Below are 17,481 nucleotides of genomic sequence, written 5' to 3'. Positions count from 1 at the left end.
AATAAATTAATTAAATAGATGACAATGAAGTTGTAGTACTACCTCCTGGGTAGGTGCTGGAAACTGAACTTGGGGCTTCTCCAAAAGCAGTATGACTATTAAGCAACTCTCTAGCACACAAATGAGTTTTTAAATGAAATATAGTTTTCCACCTAATGTTTTGTTGAATTAGTCTATCTTGCTGTTAGAAAAAAAGTCAGATAATTATGACTGTCAACTAACACAATTAAAAATATAGAATTCTATTTCTACTTCCCATGTTTCTTTGTTGACTCTAGCACCATCATGAAAAAGATCACAGTTCTTCATCCATCAAAATTTGTCTGAAAAATCTCAAAGTTGGTTTCACAGTTAATACATTATTTGAAAGAGTTTGTTAGAAAAATCATCCACCAAGGAACCTAGCGTTCCATGTAGATAGTGGACATGCATGAAGGCGTGAACACAGTCCAGGGGGTGTGAGGGAAGGAGCTTGGTGCTGACTGGCACCAGATCTGCACATAGTAGTTGCCTAATGATTCGGGGAAAGTTAAGGATAGGTTTCCAGATCTGCTCAGAGGAGTGTTTTGTGAGACCATAGTTTTCATTGGCTTTTTGTGTCCATAGGGTATAAAGGCAAATAGTAGGGCCCTCCATTTAAATGATAACTACGAATTTGGTCTGTTTTCTTCCACATCTTTGTTTACACAGAAACTGTCCTAGTGCTTTGCATTTCACTCACAGTGCTTTCCAAAGATTTTTGTCTAGTTCTTCTTTACCAGCTGGACTCTTCCATTTCTCTGGGAACACCACACCTCACATTCAATGTATTCAAGCAATTTCCTCACTCAGTCAGTAGCTGAGGCGCTTTGTCTTCCTTTGACTTTGAACTCCCTGGAGTAGATCCCCATGGAACCCTGTGCCCAGCACATCCCAGTTCTTCCTGGGAGCTTTTACAATATTTCCACTACTAGCCATGGGAGCTAGACAAGAAGTCAAATGATACAAAGACATTCCTCTAGAATTTTTACTCTGGGCCACTATGTTTCTCTCATAAACCTAAAGCTGTGAGAAGGAAAATCTGGAAGCTTGCCATTCTCTACCGACTGGGCAAGTTTCAGCTAAATGAGAAAAAATGAAGTCAAGACTCTACAAAGAAAGCTAACACTGCGAAGAGATGATACCAAAAATGGATCCAGCTGTTCCTGCTTCAGGTACATCTTAGCCATTCTGTCCCTGGGTTGCTAAACTCCTAAAAGCACCACTCTTTCCAAATCTAATTAGGATGGATTTCTAATTCATAAAGTCGGTGTTCTTAAAAGTCTACTCTTGCCGGGCATTGATGGCACACACCTTTAATCCCAGAACTTGGGAAGCAGAGGCAGGAGGATCTCTGTGAGTTCAAGGCCAGCCTGGTTTACAGATGGAGTTCCAGGACAGCCTCCAAAGCTGCACAGAGAAACCCAATCTCGAGGGAAAAAAAAAAAAAAAAAAGGTCCACTCTTGGTCATTCCTTTAACCTGCTCTTGTTAGTCACCACCACCTGTGCTTACTGAGGACTTCCTTTGAGCCGTGGAATCTGAACAGGAGAGGAAACAGGAGGGTGGAGACTCACACTGCTGCACAGGGCTCAGTATCTTAGAGATTGCCGAGCCCAGACTGCTACCTGGTCTCCCCAGACTCAGGCAGTCTGGGCTTTTAACTACTACCTGCCCTTTTGCTCTCAGTTTGGCAGAACTTCCTTTTCAAGAAACAAGTAAAGGCAAAAAACCAAGATTCCTGTGCTCTTGTGATTGTATTTCAGAATCTTAGCATTGGTCATTTGCTGTGAGGCCCCTCAGCATACACTGTATGCATCCCAATATTCAATCTCTTCTAACAGATAGCCCAGTCCTCGGCTTAAAACTCTGCCTGTGACATGTTGTTCATTCTCCAAGGACACTTTTGCTGTAACCAGAGACTTCCCTGCTCCATGCTTGACACACATTGCATTGCCCTCTTAGTCCACAGTCCATACAAAATCATGGTTAATTTGTTACCTATCTAACTTTAATACTGAGTTGAGAGCTCCATGTAGGCATGGATGATGTATCCTTCAGTTATTTGACTTTGCCGCTGACACAAACCTACTTAATAATAGATACTTAATAGCCATCTGTTGAGCCAAATTTAATTTGGGAGCATGCATAATCCCATCACTGCAGATGGAAAAATATTCACCAGTCTATATAGATATGAAAAATGACCCTACTACTATGGCTCATGAGAGAGTAGAGAAACTACCTGGCCTGGCTACTGGAAGACTCCCAGCACAGCACTCCTAATATAGCTTCTTCCCAGTGCCTATCAAAGTGAGTATTATACATGGATTTCCACCCAGGCATTCAGTAGTATAGTCAGTGATTTATTTATAATGCTTTGTTGCATCTCAAGTAATATTCTGATTATTGGTTTTAAATAAATTCTTCTCTCGTATAATACTTCTTGACTACGGTTTCTAATCCCTCCTCTCCTCTCACACCTCCCCTCTCCTCTAGATTCACTCCCCCTCCATTTCCCCTAGGAAAGGAGCAGGACTCCAAGAAATAACAACCAAACATGACAAAACAAGATACAATAAGACTAGGCAAAAGCCCTTGTATTGAGGCTAGATAAGGCAACCCAATAGAAGGAAAAGAATCCCCAGAGCAGGCCAAAGAGTCAGAGACACACCAGCTCCCACTGTTAGGAGTTTCACAAAAACACAAAGCTAACAGCCATATTATATACGCTGAGGACCTGACTCAGACCCATATGAGTCTGGGCTTTGCCACTTCAATCTCTGTGATCCCATGAGATCCCTGCTTAGTTGATTCAGTAAGCTATGTTCTCTTGATGTCCTCTATCCCCTCTGGCTCTGACAATATTCTCCACCCCACTCTTCCATGGGATTCCACAAGCTCTGAAAGGAGGGAATCACTGGAAACCTCTAATTTAGGCTCTCTTGTAAAAAAAATATTAATCTTTTTGTCATGGTTGGTTTTGTATTAAGTGATTGGTATAAGACAATGTAGGACAACACAGTGTCTTTATTTCCAAAACTGAGATGACTGTTTCATGGCTCAAACTCCTAGTGTGCCTCTAGGCCTGGTCATGAAGCTTAAGATTTGCTTTTTGGGGATTAATGACTAAAACCCTCCAGTAGATGAACTACCATCAGTTTTCCACAAACCAGACAGTGGGGGATGGTTGGCAGTGGGCAATTGGCTATGCCATGTAAGGAATGGGAGACACAGCTGCCAAGATCTAATGTTTCCAGTGAAAACACTGAAGAAAGAGAAATCACAGTGACTTCCAAATCTATATCATGTAGGCTACAAGGTGTGCTTTGTGCTTAACATGCAAAAGGCTTTGAGTTTGGTCCCTAGCACTATAAACCAACAAAAAAAAGCACTACTTACCATATAATACCAATATGTGTGTTGCCAAATTTAGGTAGTCATGGTCAATAGTTTGCTTCAACCCCATCTTAACTTGCAACCCACCTTAATTCTAGATGTCTTTCTTCCCACCTAAAATGCTGGGTAACCACAAAAGCAAACCTAGTATTAACCTAAGAGAAGATCAAGAAGCACACCTCATGAGGGCACATTCTATCAAAGAGACTTGATTTTGAAAGAGCCCTGAAGTATCTGTGAATCAACCCTTTTGGAAAAGCATCAGTTGTTGAGAGAACATGACTATCAGTTTCTTGCCACTGAACTTACACTGTTTTTAGAGACATCTCTATGCAAAGTTCAATGAAAATTTTGCATATGAAATAAGACCACAAGTATTCTTAGCATAGGGTATTGACTTAAGTCAATACCCTATGCTAAGACATGTGAAACCATGTGAAACCCCACTGTCTGGTTTGTGGAAAACTGATGGTAGTTCATCTACTGGAGGGTTTTAGTCATTAATCCCCAAAAAGCAACAGTGTGTGGTACTTCTGTTGGCTCTTGAGAATCTCTACATTTTAATTAACTACTAAATAATCCTCTTCAGTCAGATCAGCTTGATACCCTGAGTAATAAATGGTGCAGCTAACTGAATCTTTAGATATCTCTATTAATTCTTCCAAGGTTAAAAAAGAAAAAGAGAAGGGAAAGAACACCAGATAAGATGGGTGGATATCCCTGGATAATAGAACTGACACTGAATCGAAACTGTACTTACACACTTCTGATTAGTTCTTTCTAGGTCTTGAGAACTGAGGAATGCAAGCTTCCCTTTTCCTTGATAACTGCTACTTCTCAGCTGCATGTCTGATGATTTTCATGGTTATCAACCTAGTATAAGAGTTGATAAATCCATAGCCAAATTAAACAAGGATGTCACTGAGGGTTCAAGATTCCAGTTTTCATTAGACATTTTCTACCATCTTAAAAGAACCACAGCAAGACAGGGCTGCCATAGCACAAAGAGAATGATGGTCTGCTTCCCACTGGTGATGAGGGAGTGCATGCCTTACCATGAAGAGGAAATGCAAGTCTCCAAAGAGTGAAGAGTGCTGTCTATCTTGGTATACACATGTCTAAGATGATTCTCATATGCTGCACCTAGTCACTTGGGTGGATCCTTATTGGAACTCACAAGTGCTGTTTGAGGTGATACCATGCATAGAACATCTCACCCAATCTTTAGAAACCATATAAACTATGCATTACATAAATACAGATTTGCCTAGGGCATACACATGTATATGCACACACATATATTCTTAACATGACATGTGTACACATATTTTCTAGTGCTGACAACTGAGCGGGCTTAGAGACAAAGGAACCCGATAACAATAAACTCATTCACAATGAGACCTTGGTATCTAGATATCATTCTTCAAAAAAAAATAAGGATCCATTCTAAGAGAGGGACACAAAAATAAAAGACAGGCCCAGAGACAGAACCTTATAATACCAAGAGGTAAAGAGGAGTATAAAAATAAAGTAATGAGGACATGTTAATGAGACTCAGCAGCTCATCTTGCATGATTTGAACAAGAGTCAGCAATGCAGGTTTCATTGTGACTTAAAGTATGAGATAAATATGTACAAGTTCATACCACTAGAAGCTGTTGTATACAGTAAATGAGAGAATGAAAGGAGAAAGACCTATTTATGAAAGAATTTCAAATAGTCAATGTAAAACCCTCTAGAAAGTGGCTTAATGCTCTGTCTTTCATCCCATTGTGTGGCAGGACTTAATCACAGGCTATGACATTTAGGAGCACTGGTTGTTTGTATTCCCAGGACCCACATAGCAGCTCACAACTATATCTAACTCCAATTCCATGGAATCTGATACCCTCACATTCTTCTCACCTCTTCGGGCACTAGACATGTATGTGTTACACAGTGTCGGTATACAGACAAAAAAACATAAAATAAATAAAATTTATTCTACCTTGGCAATGTGGCCATAGTCAGCATCATCACTAATGCCAACTAGTAGCACATATCACTGATAACAAAAAAGATACTCTATCTCTCCATCATTTCTCAAATCCATATTCCCAACATTATCATAAGAAAAACACAGAGTAAATCTTACTTGAAGGAAATTCTACAAAACAGCTTATCATCACTCCTCAAAACTGTCAAAATTGTTTAAAACTAGGGAAAATAAGATACCACTGCAGACCACGGGTAGTTAAAGAGATATGGTGACTGGATGTAATATGGCATCCTAGATGAAATACTAGAATAGATTAGGGACATTAGTAATAAAACAAGTGGGGTATAAATGAAGACTGCAGTCTCTTCAATAGTAAGGTACCAATATTTATCTTGTAATGTTACCAAAGGTACCATTTGGGGTGAGAAAGTCAAGAGTTTGGTTGCAGCTATTGTTGGGATCGACTCCTTTGAGCACAGTTCCTACACAACTGTTCTGGTCACAGACCCATGAAGCCTGTCCTGTGCTGGGGGATAGATGGAACATTGATGAGAAGAGGAGTGGGATATGTGGGGGGTGCAGATCGTGAAGACTGAGTTTTCATCTACCACGTTGGATAAAGACTACGGGTGAAACTGGACTTTAGCAGTCAATCTGGTAGAAAAGCATAGGGTGGACTTTGATAGGAGATGCTGTTGGCAGTTTGCCACTTAAGGAAGGCAAAGAGGTGAGAAAGGAAGCATACCACAATTCTTTGCTTTCCTTAGATTAACTGTTGGGCTGTGTGGGCAGCTTTAATTCAAAATGCAAGTTTCCACCTAAGCATCATCTTCTAATACTCACCTCCAGTTAATGAGTCTATCTAAACAATGCCTTTAGAGGCCTGGAGCCTCCATGCAGTTCCTTCCTGGGAGTTCCGTCACAGATTAGGAATAAGTTCATTGAGACTATCATGGTCATGTACTTGACTGCCAAGGAATTTCAAGTCACTTCTGACTTTTCTGCTCAGAAGTTCTCAAACTGGTGTGCACTCTGTCTTTCTAGGTACCTCCAGATCATCAGTTTCTCGATGCAAACCAGGATCCAACTGCCCCAGTTCACACAGCAGCATCAGCAGGCAACTGTCCCCTCTGTCTGTCACTGAAGACTCTTCTGCTCCTATTCTTGAACTTCAGAGCCGAGGATCCTCTGGAGTTTGTGGACACAGGGTTGAGAGACAGAGCAGATCAGGTATGTGGGTGACCTTCTCTTAAGTAACGGGACATCTTAGTAGCCTTCTAGGCAGCCAGGGAATGGCATTGCCTTGGGCAGAGGAGGCAGAAATGTTTCCCAGACTCTTATGAGTAAGCGTACAGATAGTTTATCAAATGGGAAGAGGGGAAAGTTAGGACATAGGGAGATGCAATTTATTAGAGATATACAGTGTCATGGAGAACCAAACTCCAAAATCTATTGTTGAAAAAATGTATACCATAGTTAATACCATAGATGAAATTTATAAGGTAGTTCATTTTCTCATCTTCAAGTGCCAAACCCAGCATAGTTTAGCTCAGCTCTGGGATTCAGTGGTAACATTCTGTGTCCAGGCAAAAGAATGAAAATGTCAGCCAAATCACACACCGTGCTTTTGTCATGGTCAGGACTACCTGTTCCTGGCACCCATCCTGTCTTCCCAGGTTGCTGTGTGGTAATTAACTGTTCAGCATTTTCTGATCACTGCAAACCTTCAGCCCTTGCTCAATCCACCTGACCACTCACTAATTCTCGGGTTACTGGGTTGCTAGAGTGATCTCAGCCATGCCCATCAGCTTCCCAGCAAAGTGTGACTTGCTCGATGCAGCTGGATTCATCAGGAGCTGCTAAAAACTATGACTATTTAGTCTTCGGCAACTTATTTTCTGTCTCAACTCATGCTCTAAAGCCCCAAGTTCATATTCATATTCAAATGACCACACATCTACCTCCCCAGAAAGGAAAAACAAACAAGTTCCCTCTGTCTGGGAGATTTTGTTCACCAGTTCCCATCATCGCAGGATCTTCTCTGGCTGTGGCTCCCTCCCTGTCCAATGTCAGGTACTCTATCTGGATTCTTCCATGTCCAGCCACTCTGTGCCTCTTCTGCTTGCATCCACAAAGCCTCCCCTATCTGACCCTTCAAGCACTGTCAACATGCCAAATCCCTTATAAATTTCAAATTGCAGTAAAAATAAAAAACATCAGAATGTAGCATTCATAATAACTAGTTAAATAGTTAACTAGTTAAAATAACTAGTTAACTATGACTATTTAAAGAAAATAAAGCAGAGAATTAAGAAATTGTTTTTAATGCATAAAAATTAAATTTGTGAGACTTAATTGGGGTGGGTGAATAAATTTTAAGATGAAACAGGAAAAGGAATGAAAGACCTCTTCTGGAGTGCTCTTAATTTATGAATCGATGGCTTTATATGAATAAAGTCTAGGTTCAGAATACAGGAACCTAGAGTTCTACTAACTCTCAGTACCTTTCACCCAAGCCTCCATTCTTTTTATCTGTACTGAGTAGATTTGTGTTTCTTTCCTGGCCTCCTGGCACAATAGCCTCTCATTCTAACGTTTTTTATTTGTCTTCATTTTCCCTTGTCCTCACTGCATAAATCACAGGACATTTGCAGAACTGTTGCCAAAGCAGGTCCTACCTGGATGTAGTCACTCGAGCTAGCTAAATCCTGTTTCCTTGCTCATTTCAATGTTTCTGCATTAGAGAAGCTTCTCCTCACCACATCTGTTCCTCAGCTCTACATAGCCTCATCTCTGTATGAACTGGCCCTTGTCATCTTGTGTCCTGTGTGTTTTACCAGACTGTAAACTCAAGTCTTTCACCTTTGAACCCCTGGGACGCAAGGAGAGAACCAGATCTGAGAGTCTCCAAAGAGTTTATTGAATAAATAAGTCAAACAATGACAGTTTTCCACTGCTGTTACTTAAGACCCCAAGAATGCAGTACCATTTAGAAGATTAAGAAGTTCAGAGTATTGCTGTGTTCACATTTATATTCTGAAGTGATGAATTCACTTTCAAAGATTATTCTTGAAAGCCTCTACCCAATAAAGGTTTTAATCGAGGGTGCAGCAGGGAGTCAGTTGGGCTTGGTTCACGAGGCAGTAGGAACATGTTCAGGCAGGTTCTGGAAAGGCCAGGTGTGGAGATGCAAAAAGCCCAGCCCATCACTGCTCCCATCCCATGAATAGCCCTGGACCTCAGCTAAGTTCCTAGAGACACAGGAAAATCATGCAGGCAATTCTGTGTCCCTGTAGGATGCTGCCATGTGGGATCTCAGCTTGGAGGGTGTCTTCCTTCTCAGCTGCTGAGAGGTACAAAAATTCATTTCTAACTTATTTGTTCTATCGGGAGAAAGAACAATGATGGCTGTCAACTCCAAAGAGTTTTGACTATTTTAATGTGAAAAATGCTATTGAATTTTCTTAGTAAATGTTAAAACCTAGACAAAGCCTACGATGTTTCCAGAAGCATGGTTGAACAATAATTTGTTGTAAGATGGGAAATGACTTTGTACAGTCACAGTTTGCTCTGTTCTTAGTACGAACTGCTTTCAGTTTAAGAGTCATCTGGTGCCATTTTTAAATGATCCCAGGAGACTATAAAAACAAGTATTGACTTCTCACTGACTTTTCATGTCAGTGGATACATGGCAGCTTTGACTCAGTCATCCCCCCATATAGACTGAAAGAGCAGCTTTGTCTATTGTGGAGTTTCTGTCTTAATCTCAGACAGGAAGAGGAGGAGACCTGGTAGAGTCCCAGATGCCTCTTAGAGCTTCTGCTATGGGGCAGCAACTCCACAGATGACCCATGGGACTAGAGGAGGGCTGCCACAGGTCTTCAGAAGCTGGGTTGTGGAACACTCTAAAAGGCAAAGCATGCCTACAATGTAACATGCACCACATGTATAAGCATCTTTGCCTTCTGGCTGGGATCTGGAGTGAGTCCATAGGGGGGAAAAAATGAGTTCAGGCTGGGGAGCTGGAGGTGGCTCAGCAGTGAAGAGCACTGTCTCCTGCTCTTTCAGAGGACCTTGGTTCAGTTCCCAGAATCCACATGGTGGCTTGCAACTGCCTGTGACTCCTGGGAATTAGACACCCTCATCTAGCCTTCACTGACCCTGCACACACATGGGGCACAGTCACACATTCAAATACTTCATATTTATAAAATAAAAATAAGAAAACTCTAAAACTTTAAGAAACAAACAAAAAAAAGATGAGCTGGGGATCACTGTTCCCTTCTGATGGTGACAGAAAAGACAACTGTGGCATGCTGGCCGTACTTGCAGTTACACACATCTTCCCAAAGGAGCCGACTCGTGTGATTGCTGTTTTGCATCCTGCTCCTCCACTTCTGTATTCCTCTCCTGTTTTCAGGGGATGATGGGACACAGACTCATCCTGAGAGCAACAGCCAAGAAAACAGACTCAAGGCTCGCTGCCTATCCTGCATGTCCGTGGTTCTGAAGGCCATCTGGGGACTCTTGATCATCTTGTCAGTGTCATCATCTTGGGTTGGAACCACACAAATTGTAAAAATTACTTACAAGAATTTTTACTGTCCCTTTTTCATGACATGGTTTTCAACAAACTGGAACATTATGTTTTTCCCTGTCTATTATTCCGGCCATCTAGCCACAGCTCAAGAAAAGCAATCACCAATGAAAAAATTCAGGTAGGTTCCATGTTTAATGATCTATAGGGGACATTTCAAAACTTGTTTTATGTAAATGTGCATATTCCCACCTCTTCAGGATAGGAATTGACTTTGCTTTTGAAGTGAAGAGGCAAGATCTATGGTTAGTGGTGAACAGGAGGAAGCAGAATTGGTCCCCTCTGAAAATATTGTGTCTATACATGGCAGGCATTGAGATGGTTGGTGCTTTTGTGTCCCTTACCCTAGGTCATTATCGTCATCTTGGTAGCAAACACCTTTCCAGGTGGCATTAGTATCCTCATCTTAACTGTGATGAAACAAATTCCCAGAGGCTGAAACTCTGCTCCAAGGTTAGTGTGTGTAATAGAACCCTGATTTACATTCATATTTATTGTCTCTGAAGGTCATATGTTGAGAGTGTCTCAAACTCTAGAGGAAAAAATCTATATTAATAAATTCCATTGCTGTTGCACACATATATGCTTACTATTTCCAGCACTCTGATGTGCTGAAAGGGCCTTGTTTGCTGAGACAGGAGGCTTAGCACTGAGCAACTGGAAGAGATTCCCATCTCTGTGGTGGGAGCACATGGGCCTTGTCCGGTGTTTGGTAAATATGCCCGATGGTGGCTAGCTTACTTATCTCGTGGTTCTGGTATTTGTCCAGGTCCCCTCTGGGAGTGCTCAGGAGCATTGTAGGGCTCATGTCAGATTTGTGCAGCACTCCTGGGAGGCAAAGCAACATTTGGGTCAAAGTTTCTTTGCAGGCTGCAGCAGGTATAGTGTTTGCCTTGCAAACATGAGGATCTGATTTCTGTCCCAGAGCAAACAAGAAAGGGGGAAATCTAAGTATGGTTGGACATACTTCTTATCCCACCACTGCGGAAGTAGAGACAAGAGGACCCCCGGAGCTCCCAGAGCAGCCAGCCTACCCTCCTTGGTGAGCTGCAAGCCAATGACAAACCTTGTCTCCAAAGCAAAGTGAATGGTGACTAGGGAATGATGGCCACAATTGTCTTCTGGCCTCTACATTCACACACACACACACACACACACACACACACACACACACACACACACACACACACGAACACACATCAGTTCAGAGCTAAGAAACAGTAGCAACAAACACGCTCATTGCAGCAGAGTCCTAAGTAGATCCCAGCAACTGGTCTTCAGTAAGATGATAACAATTTGTCATACAGGAGCTCAAATAACCCCTCTTTATTCCCCCTGTGCTCAACAAGAAAAAAAATGACTACTATGATTGGAACATTCTAAGATTAGATTTCTAAACAACTTCCATTTCTTTTCACCAACTTAGAAATATGAGGTAATACTGAAGTCACACTGTGAGCTGGTTTTCCTGAATGTAACCATAAATATGCAGTTTTAAAGAAACAAAAAGAGGAGCTGAAGAGATGGATCAGTGGTTAAGACCACTTGTTACTCTTGCAGAGGACCTGGGTTTGGCTCCCCTAACTACGAGGTAGCTTCCAAGGAATCTGGTGTCTTCTTTTGACCTCTTTGGGCACCAGGCACATACACAGTATAATCATACACATAAAATAAAATTTAAAATCTAGATTTTTAATAAAAAACTAAAGCAATACATATTGTCTGTTTTTTTTCTAAGAAAACCCTCTAATTGTTTGTGATTGCTAAAGATATTTTGTATTTGGTTCCCGTGAAACTAGAGGATATCTTGGGGCATGATTTTTTTTTCCAAGACAGGGTTTCTCTGTGTAATCCTGGCTGTCCTGGAATTTGCTCTGTAGACCTGGCTGGCCTCAAACTCAGAGATCTATCTGCCTCTGCCTCTGCCTCTGCCTCTGCCTCTGCCTCTGCCTCTGCCTCTGCCTCTGCCTCTGCCTCTGCCTCTGCCTCTGCCTCTGCCTCTGCCTCTGCCTCTGCCTCTGCCTCTGCCTCCTGAGTGTTGGGATTAAAGGCATGAACTTGGGCATTTGGAACATGATTTTTTTTAATGATGGCATTTAAAAAAATACCAAGGAAGTATGATTGCCAAACTGTAATTGTTGTATTTGAAAAGTTGTATGTGCCAGATAGTATATGTGCTCTTCCCAAAAGTGCCTGTGCTTTAGATACACATGTGATAGAAACAATTTAGAAAGTTTAGAGGAAGGAGAGCAACTTAAGAGCACTTTCAAGCAAGCCACCCTGCTTTATCCCAGATAACACATTTACAGCAGGCTGAAACGCTGCTGGGGGAGTGAGCTGCATCTCTCCATATCCCTGGCATTGGGCTGCCTGTGAGCTTTGCTGAGTCTGTGCCTGAAGGAGATGCCTCCACCTGCTAGTGTAGGTAGAGTGAAGATGGATGTTTCTGAAACGGAATCAAGGACTTTTACTGTGAAGCAGAGAACATTGTCTTTGAGAGGGCTATTCTCTAGCAAAAACAGTGAGAGCTGAACATTGTTAGAAAACTCTTAGCTCTTTGAACTTTTTTTCCCTGCAGACTCATTAACACCATCTGCTAAGAAGGCTCTCCCAAGGCTTTCAAGGCTGAACAGGGTGAGATGAGTTAGTGTGGAAGACAGAAAGCAGAATTCTCCCACAGCACTAGATCTCCCAGTATTTTTTCTCCAGAGCAGCATGGAAGAATTTCATGTTTTTTTTTCCTTATCACTAACATCAAAGGAATTTTCAATAAAGTATCAAATCTAGGTGATAAAACACGTCCCCTTAGAAGTGGACTTTGATGAATCCGTTGTTCCAATTAAACACTGCCAGAATTCAAGTGCCCCGGGTGCATTTGAAATTTGCAGAGAAAAAAAGGTATTCACTACAGTTTTAATAAGGATGCTTCATTAGTGGGAAAAAAATATCTCTAGAAACAATGAGTTAGAGTCAAAGCTACAGCAGTCTCTGATGAAATACACTTAAAGGACCATTTGGCATACAAAAAGGATAAGTAGCTGCTACTATATGGGAGAGCATAATTAATTCATTATTTCCCCCGGCTTCTAGCTTCATTCCAAGCTTTGCCACCTGTCAGTGCCTCTTATCCAGAAATTATTCACCACCATCCCAAAGAGAGGCACACTGCTTGCTGCTTCTGAGTGAGCATCCTTTCTTTGAGTGTTCACTTTTGCCAGTACCTCATGCTTGCAGTGCATATAGTCTTACACGGGTCACCTAGCATTTGGGTATAGGAGGGATTGGAGGACGATTTTTAATGTCTACAACAGTAGCTACGTATGTTGAGCTAGACAGCAATGAGAGGAGGGTAGATAGAAAAGGGGAAGAAGGGAGACAGACTATCCTGGGGACAAGACCAGCTAGAAAACAGCCTCTGCAGGGAATCAGCCTTGCTGGCCACTTTGCCCATGAGCCTCTGTCACGATCCCTGTAGAATAGTGTTTCTTCCCTGCCCTGCTGGCTTTACTTGAGACTCTCAACCCAAGACTCTGGTCTCCGGGGATAAGAAGAGAGAACAGGTTTAATGAGAAATGGGTTTCTTCATGCTTTTCAGTAAGTGTGTATTTACAAAGGCTTCCATTGGTTACGGATAAGATAACAAGCGCGGGACTCTCGATTCCTCTTACTTTCTGACCAGGCAAATTTCCTACCCTACCAAGAGCAAACCTTGTATCTGGGACAGTCTGGAAACACTGCAGCTCAGCCTCTGTTCGAAGCTGCCTCTTGCTAGCACAGGTGGCTGAGAGCCCTTCTTTTTTCTGTGTGATATGTGAGACTTCTGTGTGCTTTACCCAAGGCTTTATCTTTAGGGTATTGATTTCCTTCCTTAAAGTCATGTCTCTGTCAAGTTAAAACTTCCCTTTGGGAAATTTCGTTTTCCTTTTATGAAAACTCCCAGCTTGAGGGGGATCTGTCTCACAAGAAAGCCAACCCACAGGACAAGGTGTGTGTGTGTGTGTGTGTGTGTGTGTGTGTGTGTGTGTGTGTGTGTGTGTGTGTGTTGGCCTTCCTGAACCCCCAGCATCCTTAGTAGCTTGAAAGCAGAGATCACCATGGGACTCCATTTGCAGCTCTGTTCCCTATGCTTAGAGACCTTGTTGCTGTTTCATTTCTCCTGGAAGGGATGCTGCTTCGTTTAGTGAGGCACACCCTGGCTAGAAATCACTTGAATTTGCAGGACAATGATCTCTCTTCCGTTAAAGCTAAACTAGTATTTGTGCTGTCTGGAGTCATAGAAATGCATTCTACTATAAACATGCTCAAATATTAGTAGATTGTTGCTTTGAACAAGATATTTATACTACTTTTAAAACTACCATGTTGGCAAATGACAATTGTCGAGTAAATACTGCGTGTTTGGGTTTGTGATTGCAAATAAAGTAATCTCACAAAGGGAGTCTTTTCAAGCCTCAGTGGCAAAGGCACTGTCATCATACCACTGCGGTTACTGCCTATGCCGCTAGCTCGAACATGTCAGTTACAATGGCTCTAAAAGATAAGTAGCCAATTTAATCATAATTCAACAAATCAAAGATTTCATTGAAGGAAGTGACTATCTTCATATACTAAATTCTAAACGAGTCATCCAAAATGAACAGTACTTACTGAACCTCAATTTTATACTTTACTTTTTAAATTAAAAACATTAAATAATTGAATTTAAATAAATTATCAAGAAATGGTCTTCATTTTTCTGCCTTAAGGAAACTGGCAGAACTCTGTCACTAAATAGACATTTTAGAAAGAAGCAGTATCTCCGAAATAACTAAACCCCAAGGTGTGTGTGGCTTCACCGACATTCGAGGAAGCTCCCAGTTGGCAGGATTCTGGGAGACATCTGCAGCCCAATGACCCTACAGCAGCCATCTCTGTCATGTTGCCTTTGTACGTGGGAAGCTTCAAGCTTTGTCCGTAGCTAATGGCTTTGGAGACAAATTTCTCCAGGCTTCTCTGAGAATCTTCAAAAGCAACAGAATGACTGGCCATCTCAGGAGACTATGATGGGAGAGGGTCCTGCTCTGTGCTGAGCAGCTGTGGGCTCTTCCCAAGGACCCCCATGTACTTCCGGAAGCTCACAGGTGGCAAAACTGACAAAGCGCATTCTAGAGAGCCCAAGTTGATGGACCACAGTGTTTGTACTCTTGCCTAACAATGGGCACAGAGTCAGCCAGACAAGATAAGCACCTGTGTCTTACCCTGTTTTTCTTTCCTAGGGAATGCAGTCGAATTTTTGGTGAAGATGGCCTGACACTGAAGCTCTTTCTGAAAAGAACTGCTCCTTTTTCTATTCTATGGACTTTGACAAATTACCTGTATTTACTGGCTTTAAAGAAGCTGACGGCCACCGATGTCTCTGCTCTGTTCTGTTGCAACAAAGCCTTTGTCTTCTTGCTCTCCTGGATTGTGCTGAAAGACAGGTTCATGGGAGTGCGGGTAATGGCACGCTCAATTCCATGCGCATGCGCGGTGCCTCCCTGCTGCCTAACTTAACCACCACGGCTGCTGTCTCATGGAGTGTCTCTAAAACTTTCCCTACTGATTCTGAGTACAAATTGAAATTTGAAGATATGTTAGGAAGCCCTGGCAGTGACAGCATCATGAAAGGAGAAAGGGATGTTTCTACTGGGGAGTCAGTTGATTACAACAGTAGGCACTGAAGCAGACTGAGAAATTAAGTTCCTTAGAATTACCTTGTAGAATTATTGTCACGGTCAATTCCTTGTCTCAGCAAAGAAGGGTCTGAGAAAATAAGCCACAGTAAAGATTGGGATTTGCTTTTGTCAATCAGCATATTTTGGAACAACCCCCAACCTGCCCTTACCCAGATGGATTTAATTAATATTGGTGTAAGTAGATAAGATTACCAAACAGTAATTAAAGTCACTGGTAATGGCACAATGCTATTAAAAGTGGCTATATATCTAGTGTGACTAATCTAGGGATGGAAAGAAAAGCAACAACTTGTACTTTGGGGTACAAATCCTTAACTGAACTATGTTAAATGTATGCTGCCACCACAGTTCTGAGTTCATTCCTTTTAGTAGTGACATGGAATTTTAACTATAATTTAATATAATTTTGGGGTGTTTATTCCATGTTAGAAACAGGTTTCTCAGGAACTGTGTGGATTTCAGGTACCAGATCCCATTCATATCTGACACTCCCCAGTCTTATCAAGGCAGTAATACTTGACAAAGAAAACCTTGCCAAGAAGCCTTTTTTTTTCCTGAAGTATCAATATTATAAAATCTTTTCTTTTTTGGAAAAGCTGTCCAAGATTGGGCTTGAAATGTATTTTTCTCTCCAAATATTGTTTTAGTTGACAAGATGCCTAAGTCCTTGCCTCTTTCCAAATGCTGAAATTAATGTCTATGAAGAGACAAAGTGCCCAATGGCCATTGACTAAAAAGCTTTCATTTTAAAAGAAAATTAAATGCCTGTGTTGCCTGTAGTAGAGGCTGAAGCAGGAGTACACTTCAAACCAGGAGTTCAAGGACAGCCCTATTAATAGAGAAAAAATACACAGATACAAAATTTCTGATTGTGTTTGAGAGACATTGCCCAGAAATTCAGAGCGGAAGATTGACATGAACAGTCAAAAGATAGATTTAATAAAAAAAAAGTCTGTTTTCCTCTTTTCTTTCTTTATTTCTTTTTAGAATGTATGTATTCCACTGAATAACCTTATATTTGGGATCCAAAGAGCCTAGTGTCATGTATTTATAGCAGAAGCACTGTTGTAAAATGTCAACTATGAGGGCATTTGACAATCCCGTGTGAATGAGAACCCTTCCTGCATTGTTAACTGTGCCATTCAGGAAAGGCTACCTCTGTTTTTAGGCCCTGTGCCATATTCAAATGGGAACACTTGCTTAAAAATGAACTAAAAGTGAACTATTTTTAGGTAGCAACAACAGGGTGTTAAGCTAAATATAGGGACCCCCTGCGGTACCCATTTATCTACCCTGGTCATACTCATCAAGTCAGCCACCTGTGTTTCCAACACCTAGAATAACATAGAGCACAAAGTCCAAGCTCAGTTGCTACTTGAAGATAGAATGAATGAATCCATGCTTTTTCAGTAAGAATCATGGGGTGGGGGGAGTGACAAGATCATCTTAGATGATAAGGGTAAGTTCTAAATCCAAAACTCAAGTATCCCTATGAGAGACTCTGAGGAAAGGACACTGTGAGTCCAGAAAGACTGGAGAACATACTCACATAGCAGAGTGCCAGGGTAAACACCAGTCTCTAGAAAATGCAGGGACTGATCCCCTCTTAAACTGGCCTTTGGAAGTACAGCCTTGTGTAAATATGAATTCCTGACCTCCAGGCCTGTGTTAGGCCTCATCTTTTTTGTTTTGGGTCACTGAGTTTGTGGCAATTTGTCCCAGCAGTCTCTGACTAGTAGAGAATAAACCCAGGAGAGAAAACGCTAAGCAGCCAAC

At 41.6% G+C, this 17,481-nt stretch overlaps 1 protein-coding gene across 1 annotated transcript in view; it reads left to right on the top strand.

Moving 5' to 3' along the window:
- Positions 1–17,481, top strand: part of Slc35f4 (solute carrier family 35 member F4) — a 218,782-nt gene that overhangs the window by 187,536 nt on the left and 13,765 nt on the right. Inside the window, exons 2-4 of the mRNA XM_035453470.1 lie at positions 6,439–6,624; positions 9,815–10,112; positions 15,247–15,466. Coding sequence (XP_035309361.1) covers positions 6,439–6,624; positions 9,815–10,112; positions 15,247–15,466 — 704 coding nt within the window. The remainder of the gene's footprint in view (positions 1–6,438; positions 6,625–9,814; positions 10,113–15,246; positions 15,467–17,481) is intronic.

This window comes from Cricetulus griseus (assembly GCF_003668045.3).
Source record: "Cricetulus griseus strain 17A/GY chromosome 1 unlocalized genomic scaffold, alternate assembly CriGri-PICRH-1.0 chr1_1, whole genome shotgun sequence".
In the NCBI taxonomy this organism is placed as follows: Eukaryota; Metazoa; Chordata; class Mammalia; order Rodentia; family Cricetidae; genus Cricetulus; species Cricetulus griseus.
The sequence above is the reverse complement of the archived record's forward strand: the minus strand, read 5'-3'. Positions and strand labels throughout refer to the sequence as shown.